Source organism: Poecilia reticulata, chromosome 3 (assembly GCF_904066995.2).
Source record: "Poecilia reticulata chromosome 3, P_reticulata-male-v2, whole genome shotgun sequence".
NCBI lineage: Eukaryota > Metazoa > Chordata > Actinopteri > Cyprinodontiformes > Poeciliidae > Poecilia > Poecilia reticulata.
In genome coordinates this window covers 12,355,210-12,366,675 of record NC_088832.1, presented here as the reverse complement: position 1 = coordinate 12,366,675, position 11,466 = coordinate 12,355,210, and the positions used below count along the sequence as shown (strand labels likewise).

Here is an 11,466-nt window from a genome sequence, read left to right as displayed (position 1 = left end):
TATTAAATACATTTGAATTGAACTGAACTGAACCCCATTCTGTCCACATTGGAAATGAATCACGCATGCGCAAAGCAGCTTCTCGTCAGATTTTCCTACCGTAGCACTTATAGATATCTGTCCGTGCTAGTGCGCAGGTGGGATGTATCGATAAGAAATCTGCTGAATAAGCAGTATGTGACGTAGCATCGATGTGCGCTTGAGCATTTCCACAAGGATGAATGGGTAGCACAGATAGTTAAAACACCTGTTGTCACTCGACGCATAGAGGAAATAAAATTACATTACAAAAGAAAATGTTTTAATATGTTAAAAAAAATACTTACAGCATAAACCATGATGGCAAAACTTTTGTTTTACATTTTCAAAAGAGTGGCTGGAAGTATAAACTTATCAATATCCCCACTCCTTATGCACATATAATTACATTTATTATATGTGTAGCAACTACACCCTACAACACCATTAATTAAACATGACTATAAAGCACTAACTGTACCATACCGGTTGAAAAGATCGTCTCTTTAACTGATGGTTCACGTTTCTTTATTCAACTGCCTTTATACATGAACACACTGTAAGAGCTACAAACATACAAACAAAATACAAATCTCCATGAGAAGCAGTTGTGATGGATTGCTGAACTAAAGTAGGGGTTCTAAGGACTCCTCCAGGTACGTTTTTCATTTTTTTAGCTACATATGAATGATTTGTAGCTGGACATTTGCTTTTCAGGCAGAACACAGTTAGGTAGATGACAAGTTCCTGTCGGTCTGCAGTGTCTCAAATTTGCTGTAACTGCAAGTTCACTGCAGACATGTCTATATACAGCCTAAGCCCAGAGGCTATAGGCTAATCAGTGCAAATGAATCAGACAATGACCAGGCTTAGTATCCTGGAAAACCCCATTCAGCAGAAAAAAATAAAATAAACTCGGCAATGACAGCAAGCTGTATGTGAACTTTTCTGGCAAGTTTGCAATTTAAAATAAGCAAACAAGGGCAGCTGATAAGAGAAACTGACATGTTTTCCATTGTGTTACTTTATGACAATGTTTTATTTTGTGTTAACCGTTGTATGTCACTGTATTTGCATTGTTCAGTAAAGTCACAGTTTGCAGAGAAGAATCAAAATGATGTTGTTAGACAATGGCCTCCACATGCTTATTTATACCTATAACTGGAGCAGAAGTGAGAAAACAGTAACGGTACAAAAACTAGATGTTCCTACAGGCGTTTTGAAAACACAAGACAGAAACCATTCAAGATTCAGCAGCCAAGGAACAGAGCAGGAATTTCCAACAAGAGCTGGCTATGTTCTATGTGAGACCGCTCCATCAGCGGCCTCAAACTACAGTAATTGAGGGCCATGGATCTTCTAGGAGTGTCCCTGGTTCATCATATCACAATCAATTGGGTGATAATAGGTTGTAGCTCAACACCACCCAACAATTCCCCCTCCCCCCACCTCTGTTGTCATCTAGTTTCAGACAGCCTGCAGGAATAGTTTCAGTTTTTTTGTTCATAGCGTTGCCTGGTGTAGTCATCTGCTAGCCCAGCTGATTGAAGTTTGTGTTGCACCTTCAGAGATGGCATTACTTTGATTTTAACAAGCAGACATTTGGGCTACTGTTGCCTTTCTCTCTCCTCTCGAATGATTATCACCTGAACTCTAGCATCAGCAAAATATCGTAAAAGTTTTGCTCCTTGCGTTTTCTTTCTCAGACCACTCTGTACTTGAGAGAGAGAGAAACAAAAAAGAGAGAGAAAGAGAGAGAGAGAGAGAGAGAGAGAGAGAGAGAGAGAGAGAGAGAGAGGTTGAGTATGAAAATCCCAGTAGATCAACCAAGCCATGTTCAAAGTCATCTAATTGCGATGCTGCATGTCATCTTTACCATGTCTATTTTGCGTCTAGTGATAAACTAGCTTGTAATTTGTGTTCGTGTCAATAGAATTGACAGCTACGCCTAATAAAGTGGCCGGTGAGTGTATTGTTCTGATGCAATTGATTCATATGCAGTCTAACTTCCTAACGTCAAGAAAAATCTTTTTAAAAATACTAAAAGTCAGTTTTGACAATCAATTTATTAATCTAACTGGTGATTTTTCTTTCTGTTTTTTAATTTTTTTATTTTTTTTAATAATTAAACAGTCCAGTTTAAAATCAGCAGGTCCTGATCAGAGGTAACTGTATCACAGTGTGCTTGTAGGGATGAAACCTTGTGACCGTTCCCTGCCCGCAGATATCCACACCTCCGTGTTTTACCTCAGTCAACTCTCATCTTCACTGTCTGAACGCTCTTCAGGCCACGGATACAAGCTGCGTCAATAACCTGAAAAATAACCACAATGTCGTCGGAAAGGAAGAAAAGAGCCTAAAAATTAAAGGCTACACGTTTACAGAATAACCGAAATAAAATAATTGTTTGGCATGATATAAATACGTTAGAAATGCTACTCATGCGGATATTTTATATCCTACAATTAAAAAACCTAAAAATTTTTGCAGCCACGTTCCTCCTTATCTCCACCCGACCGTGAGTCTTATTTTGAAATGCCTCAGCGTCTCCTCCTTTGCGCTCTGGCTGAATTGACGCGGCACGGAGGCAACCCATGATCGCAGACTCAACACGCATCCTCACACCACTGACCTGGGCTGCGCTGTGTCCTGCATGTGTGTGCGTGTGTATGCATGTGTGTGAGCGGGAGTGTGAGTGATCCCCAGAAACGAGCAGCAGGATGGAGGATCTCAAGGAGATCCTGGGAACTTTGGATTGACGCCCGGGGGATAACGCGCCGTCGGCCTGAACCTCGTCGGGCTTCTCGTGGATTTTATACATTTGGATGTTGTCTCTACCCCGTTTTTACCTTTTTCTTCTAGGCAGTGGGGATTTACACTTGGCTTGCAGTCTCTGTTATTTTTGGCGAACAAAATGCCATTCGCCAAAAGGATTGTGGAGCCGCAGCTTCTGTGCAGACACCAGATCCCCAACGATGAAGGTCTGCTTTTCGAGGACCTGTGTGCCATCAGTCATGTGGTTCTCTCGCGGACCTTGCGACAGCTGTCCGACCTGGCACGGCATGCGTGCTCCTTATTTCAGGAGCTAGAGAACGACATCATGAGCACCAACCAGCGTGTCTGGGTCCTTCAGAACAAAATAGGCCAGATCCAGCAGACTGCCAATGCCCTGGACCCCAAAAAGGAGGCAGTGCGTAAGTAGACCACCACAAGAAGTCTGTAGCCACGTCCTCCATCCATAAAAGAGCAACAAAAAAAATTGAAACCTTCTTTATGTCATGATTTTATTCATTCACATCACATGCGTCCCTTCATGCCACGAAGGGCGCCCACCTGTATATATATATATATTTTTTTTAATTTATTTATTTATTTTTTTACCCAGCTGCACGCACGTATACGCGGCCACGCATTCCACCCCCACCTCCTGCCCAAAAATTAAAATGTGTCACACGGCTGCTGTTCACATCCCACCATAAAGTAACATGGATAAGCATTTTCATTGCGCAGGATGGGTTGACTGCTCATTTATTTAGCGGTTCAGACTCTTGTGTGTTTGTGTGTGTTGGCCGTCGACGATCAGTGGGGAGTCTCTCTCTCTCTCTCTCTCTCTCTCTCTCTCTCTCTCTCTCTAGCTGTGTGTGCGTGCGTGTGCGTGTATGCGTGTGTGTGCTTCTCTCTGAGGCTGGCAGCGCGAACGGAGCGGAGGGGCGTGTGTTGCCGCTGCATTGGCTCACCATCACTGCGGGTAGCGCACACCTGAAGCATGTTCTGGCGCCGCTCTCCGCTGCTCGAAGGCCCCGGCGTGGAGTGAATATGCGAAGTTTTACGGATCAGTTGTCTTTAAAAAAAAAAAAAAAAAAAAAAAAAAAGATGAGCAAATGTGTGTGTGTGTACGAGCGCGCGTGCGTGTGTTTTGTCTACGGTATGTGATTGTGTGTGAGCGAGAAAAGAAATTTTCTCAGGCGTCTCCCCCGTGCGCCAAACCCACCCTTCCCACATGCAGCGGCACCGACACGCCATCGGTAACGAACCCAAATGCATGTTGCTGGGTATACAAACTCATCTACTACCAGATCGCCACAAATAGCCTAACAGCAGTAAATATTTGCTGCCGTGGACCGATCACATAAAAAATAAGAAAAGAGAGAGAGAGAGAAAAAAAAAAAAGCGGGACTGGCAGCGGTGAGAGACTCATTGCAATGCATTGTAACAGCGCGTTCTGTACGCCAGATACATATTATTTATGTTCTCTGCAGTCCCTCCAGCCTTCCTCGTGTAGATTTTAGACGATCAGTGTCCAATCCTGTGCACCAGTTTCCCTCTCTGCTGCTGTAGCACATCATAATCTGGGGCAAAACTGAGCATTGTGGGCCAAAAGCGACTGTAGACTTATTATGAGCAAGCCCCCCTTTCAGATGTAAAGCCGTCACACAGTGGCAGCGAGGCAGCCATGTCTTCATCAGTGTTTGCTCCGTTGAGACTTTGCTTTAGATCTGGATGGATGAGGCTGTGGTGGTGAAGGCAACTCACGCTCACTTGCAAATAAATTGCTTGACTTTATACATTTTTCCTGCAATACTTTTAAGATCTCTACAGCACAGCGATCTTCTCTCTTATCAGCAACTCAAATAAATGTTCGTCCACAACACTTGTTGATTTTAGAAAGTCCTATAATATTGATTTGTGGAGTAGATTGTTCAGTTAGTCAAGCCACATAGTGCAGTTATCACGAAGCAGCTGCTTTCCACTGCCCCAGTTTTCTGAATCTTGAATGCACAAACGTCTCATTTCTGTGCTATTTATGCTGATAACAATTTTATATAAGAAAAAAAAAATCAACTGGAAGAAAGGCAGATTCAATTCAAAATTCATCTCAAATGAATCCAGTTCATTCAAAAGAAAAATCCAGTCATATAATCAGTTCAGTTGTAAATTTGCAGCAATCCCTCATCATGAGAAAGCATGTGGTGACAGTGGGAAAGGTTGAACACATAATGGCAGTCAAAGCTGATACAGCCTTATAGTCCAGACCAGGTGTACAGTCTTTCTCCCATTCCAGCTAGCACAATCAGTTACATTTTTGTTAACAGTAGAGCAATTACCGTTGCAATATGAGACAATTTGACAGTTGAATGAGATACAAATTATGTGATTTGCAATAATCAAAAAATAAGAGAGCATTAAGGCTTTTGGTTCATATAGAAAAAAAAACAATGAGTAGTTTATTCAGCTGCTAGGAAAAAAAATCCCTACAATGAGGTCTATTTAAAAAAATACTGCTTCTTTTGGCAACAAAACAGCTTGGTTGTAATTTCTGAATTACTTGGCCAGCTTTACCTTGTGAAACTTTTTTATTCTGTATTTACTAGTTTCACCAAATCTATGACAGGGATACAGAGCCTGAATCGTATAATTAGCAAACATTTATTGGCGTTCAAGCAGTTCATCACGATATGTACATTTTTGTGTACAGTGACACTGTGACCACAACATTTGCGCTATATTGTGCAAGCAGAAATAAAATTAAAGTTAGTCCACAAATGTTCATATGATTTCCCACAAATCATTTAACAAGGAGTTTTATGTCTTTTTATTTTGTCATTTATTGGACTATTAGAATGAGAATCACCAAATATCCACCCATCTTCTAAGTTAAACAAAGCTTTCGCAAATTAAGAACACGAAGTTCTATTTAGAAAATAGACATGTTAGGGTTATTCTATTTTGTCTTGGAGGAATATTTTTTACCAAGCCAGTAGTGAAGGTAATTGTATTTTGTTATTTTCTTTAACATACTTTGCAATAGTCAAGGTATCGATTTGGGATTTACCATAGATAAGAAATGGTTTCCCAAACAGCAAACAGTTTGAGTTGGTCTATGTAACACTAAATGTAAGGTTTGCAACTTCAATTTATGGTGCTAGTCAAATTCCCTTTATTTCAAAACATTTTGAAGTGGGAAAAAATTATCTTTTGTAGTAGCAGCATGAGTTCATTGTAAGTAGTTTGTAAATATTTAGTTCCACTTATTGGAACTCTACCAGACTGCTTTAATCGAGGCATTGCATTGATTTTTATACACTTTTATGCATCCATAGCCATATAAGTCTCAATATTAGAGTGAAACTCAGTGGCAGTGGCAGCAGAGTTTCCCCACCTGATTGTGGAGAGTATCAAGATTCAAGGCAGTCAATATGGTGCTAACTTGGATTAATCCCCCACAAGGCAGCAGGCGGTGTTCAGATGGCGCTCAAACTGTTTGTCTGTCACATTCATGGGAAAAATGTGTTGTGTGGAACAAAACAGTCTGCGCTAGTGGTTGTCTGTCTTCTATTAATGTTGGTTTATCAATGGATTAGCAAGTTTTGACTATTTGCTTTATAATACAAATATGTTTTACATATTCTCTGGGTTATTCATCCAGCTGTGTACTTAAAGACACAAGTGCTAATAGAAGTTACATTATTAGTTCTCATGGTCATATCTTGGTTATGTTTGGGTTCTGAGGTCAATGAAAACACATAAGAACTAGAGCTTAGGCCTTAAAGGGCACACGTTATAATTTTTCTAACTTATAAGGCTTGTAGCTCACTTTAGATATATTAATAACTTACTTCAGAATAAATAAAAAGAACAATAAGTAAAGCATTGTGAAAGAAAGAAAAAAGAGAAAAAACAGCTGAGAACACAAATGAGAGTTTTGAAAAAGTATCCCATGAGTAGAAGGAAGTCGATGAAAATGCTTTATGAGAGCAATAGTTTAACACCTAACATTCAGACACTCTGTGGGGGGATTTAAAAGTTATATAGTTTTTTATCTGTCTCACACAGCATTCAGGTGGTCACATTCATTTTGTTCTCTAGTTGTAACAAGCATTGCTACCCTAATATGCAGCCACTCTTCAGTAAGTTCCTACAAAACAAATGTATCCCCATAATATAGCATAATAGCACCATGACATCAAGCCACTTTAAAAGTAAGACATTTCTTACTGATTAACTTTATGCTCAAAAACAACAGCTCCAGATAAGTTGGTGGTCTGGCTGTTTACTCCCTGCTCAAGCTATTCCTCATTACCATTAACATGATGTCCTCCTCTGTCAGGTTAGTTCAGAGTCCCTACATTAACTCCAAAGTTTCTGTACAAATCAAAGTTTGATAATTATGGGATTAAAAGTTTCCAACAGAGAAACTGTTTTAGTTGCTGAAAAGAAATCTGCACTCCTCGCCTATTTACTTCCATTCAACACAATATTGTTGAGATTCATAGCACAAGTATTGCTTTTTCTGTTGCCATTAAGGAGCTATGATTCCTAAAAATGACATTTCCATTCAGTCTCATGTGCAACTACATCAGATATTACAGATCCAAATTACAGCTCATCAGCCAAATATGGTATTCACACTCTGTTTTTTAAGAGAGGCAGGGCTGCAAAGTCAATTGTTGCCATTAGAATTGCTACCTGCTTTGTCCTGTTATGATGTGTCTGGTTTATACTTTCAGTATTCATAGGTTTTATGGCTCTAGAATCTGCGATTATTTCTTTACCGTAGAAGAAAAGGCTGTTGCTGCTCTTAAAATGTTCAAGGGGTTTACATAGAGATGTAGGGGAAAAAAAGAAATAGATATGTTTCTGGTTCAAGATGGCATTCAATGAACATACATCTCTAGACAAAATTATGCCGCTTGAAATTTGAGGAAAGTAAAAAAATGAAGACTGCTCCCTCGTAGAGACTGTTAGTTTCTGCTTTTTTGAAACCTTAGGGGATTAGGTTTGAGTTGATTTTGCAATGTTGGAACTGTTTGATTTGGTGTAAAGATTAGACAGTAAGGCTGGAAGAATCCTTCTAACCCTTACACCAAAGACGTGTCTAGCCCACTGCATTTGTTGTTTATAGCTCCATCAGACCATCTGCATATTGTACACAATGTTCATTTTGTATTTGTTCAGACAAATTTGTGTGGTGTAGTAGATGCCATTGTGGGATTTTTAAAATAAATTATGTACAGGTAGTCTGATATGTCATCAAATATAGGCTTTATAACACAATTCTAACGTAATTCTTAAATTATTGCTTATCTGGACTTCTGTGTATTCATACAGTGCAGGGTTGGAGAAGGGAACAGCAGCAACACCATTCTCATTCTTTGCATGCGTGACTCACATCTAGCAGCAACGTACAATGGGTGACAGCAACTCAACATGCATGAATTCCAATTTTATTAATCAAAGAGTATGTGTAACATTTGATAAACAAGGTGCTTCAAATACTAAAAAAAACTGCTACATTTTTATATTTACCAATATAAATATATTTTAATGGCATTCAGGGTAATAAAGTCCACTAGGTTACTCACGTTAACAGAAATTTGAGGTAATTTTATGATTTCAGGGGCTAAATCAGTGGAAATCCACTGCATACACTTTCCAGGCTCTGGACACACACAACCCCTATCATACAAGGTGGAAGAGGACTTTTGATGTGGACATATTCGTCTTTAGCAAATATGTTATACTGCTCCGACAACACTGCTTTCTTTCCAGCACGCCATTTAAGCAAATTTGACTTTGAATGTGATCTGTGAGAGGATGGCCAGTGGCAGTGCAGGAGACTGCTCCGTCTCGCAAGTCTGCATAGTAACAGGACAGAGATGAAGCCCCACTTAAAGCTTTCAGCTGACTCAGTCTCTTTCTGTGGTCATAAATTTTTGCATGCTATCACTTAGATGAAAAATAGCATTAGTCCAGGAAGATAAAACATCTCTGGTGAATATTAGCAGATATGCAAAGAATTAGAGTGTGATTCTCTGTAGTTTGGAAGTAATTGTGGATTTATCTCCGTGATGTCTTCCTCATAAATATAACAACCTACAAACATATTCACCAAGTTCGGTTTGAGTAACTGCGACACGCACACATTTTTACTCTCTCACACACAACACAATCTAGCGCTATAGTGATAATTAATGAGCTTTTACATCTCAGCGTATTTGCCTCAGTTTGCAGTATACCCACTCTATTTTCTTTTTTTTTTTTATCTTTGCCTATCTGTGTCCATTCTGCATCTCCTTCTCCTCCTCCAGTGTGCTTTCTCTCCTCCATCTATACCTCTTTCCTCACTGCCCTACTTTCCCCATCATCAGCAGCATGGAGAGACTTCTGCTTCTTGACAGCATATTCAATGTTTAATGCCCTTTGATTTCCACCCAGACACAAGCTGGAGAGGAGAGGAGATTTTTGTTTCCAGAACCAGAGGGATAAGAAAGACTCAGTATATATATATATATTTATATATATATAATTGTAGGGCTTGTAATTAATTTAATGTGATTTGTTGCATTTAAATCGCAAACTGTATATAAACAAAATAAGCAATGGTTCAAATTCAAAAAGTCTTTGCTGCTAAATTATTGAATAAATAGACATGTGAGCTCAACAACAAATATATTACTGGTTTTAAATATGTTATTTAGCTTATTTAACCATCAGACTGGTGCAAATCTTTCACGTATTTCAGTCATGATCACTCATGTAGCTTCTTTAGGAATGTGAACAGTGGAGGCTGAGATTAGCACTGAGTCTGTGCTGCTGCAAATATGTCTCGCATTGAGACGGTATTTTAGGCTTCAATAGTTTCAGCAATAGGCTAACTCTTTTTGGCACAACCTGCACACAACAACACTCTTTTCTAGAGTCCCATCAGATTGTTTTTTTTTTTTTTTGAGTAAATAATGAACCCCCAGCGGGCCAACAGAAGTGGCTTTGTCGTCCATCGCTGTTATTTGCGGTTGTTGATAGTGCGTCACATTTACAGTCATGCCAGAAACATGTAATATTAAATCTGACAAAAACTTTTTCCGTTTAAATTCTTTAAGATTTCAAAAAATATTGTTGTGTTCAGTTGTGGATCATTAAAAAATGTTCTCGGTTTTTCTCCAGTTTGAACCAATTCACCAAATAGGCATGTAAAAGAGACAGTTCTAGGCAGTCTGCCAGTGTTACCAAATACAAACAATGATGTTTGTGTGCGTTTGGTAAGCTGCTTTTACTGGCACAAAGCAACCTTTCATTAAATGTTTTTGACATGCATGTGAAGAAGCAAGTGAAGATGGCTCATTTTCTGGTAAGAGAGAGAACAATTTTGAAGGACATTTCAGTCACTAACTTATAGAGATAACGTAATGTCACAATAAAAACAAAGTCTTGAACAATTTTTTTTTTCCCCCTGCATTTCAGATTAAGAAAATACAGAAAACAGGACATTTTGTATTTTTCTCCCAATGTTTGTCAGCTCAAGTTCAGTTACATACCAGACGTTCACAATAAAAAGGAATCAGATGGCACCTGGTATTTACCAAAAAGAAAAAAACTCAACAAATGTGTATAGTCTGGTTTTATTCCAAAGAAAGAAATGAAACATCACATATGAAGAGCACATAAAAACATACGGTCAGCACATATCTTCCTCCCATGTTGTCAAAGACAGATTCGGGCACAACATGTGAGCGAGCAAAAGAAAAGGCAGTGACAGCTTTGCTTGTTGTTATTACTGTTTACACAGGGCAAACCAGCTGTAGTTTTGCTAGACTCACACACTAAGCACTTTATTGAGGTCCGCAGAGTCTCTTATGTCATGGTGAGTAAAATCATAACTCCACATTGTCTGCTCCCATGCTCCAATTACCTCTGTGCTAATTTTGGATAAAGCGATCCCACCGCTTTGCATACTGCAGGACCCGCATGTTTATATTGTGTCTTTAATAGTGTCCGAAAATTTATTTCCCATCAAACAAACATAAACACATCCACACATGGAAATACACTAAAGAAAGACAACAAGCTGCTCTTGTCTTGAAGTAATCTTTGCTTCCCTCATGTTATCATCTTAACTTAGGTGTCCATATTTGTGTCATTGCTGCAGCCAACAGTAAATTAGTGCAGACAGAACTTGATACAATGGCTTTCTGGGAAATTATTTGTCTCTACTGCCAATACTTCTAAGTTTATTTTTAAAATATGAACAACTACAAAGTTTAATTTCACTCATACAGCACAGAGAAGTAGAAATGACGTAAGTCAAAATAAATCTCAGTGAACTCTTATTTCAGATTTTCTTTTATGCTCATTTCAAAATACATCTTTTCTTCAGACATACAATTTTTGACAACAAAAATATTACATTTGAATACAGCAATATCTCTTTGAATTCACTTCATTGATTAGTTTGCTTTTACTTCCTTAAAGAGACCATAGCTGCATTTTTTTTATTTAAAAAAAAGAACACCTGAGGATTTTAGAGTGCATAATGCAAAGAAATAGATTAGTTGTTTCCATTCTTGTTGCTAGATAAAGCTCGAATCCTCTAGTAATAATTTCCAGCATTGCATTCTTAAATGGTCTGCAGACAGTAGCAATAAATGTGCTCTAAAGTTATGCGAGCAT

The 11,466-nt window shown here is 38.8% G+C and overlaps 1 protein-coding gene across 5 annotated transcripts in view; it reads left to right on the top strand.

The window, feature by feature from the left end:
* Positions 1–2,381: 2,381 nt before the first annotated feature.
* Positions 2,382–11,466, top strand: part of nhsb (Nance-Horan syndrome b (congenital cataracts and dental anomalies)) — a 48,283-nt gene continuing 39,198 nt past the window's right edge. For 2 of the 5 annotated variants that reach the window (XM_008404498.3, XM_008404493.3), the window contains exon 1: positions 2,382–3,212. In XM_008404498.3, the coding sequence (XP_008402720.1) occupies positions 2,933–3,212 (280 nt within the window). In that variant the 5' untranslated portion in view covers positions 2,382–2,932. The remainder of the gene's footprint in view (positions 3,213–11,466) is intronic. The other 3 variants (XM_008404496.3, XM_008404494.3, XM_081605084.1) reach the window with 2 other exon arrangements.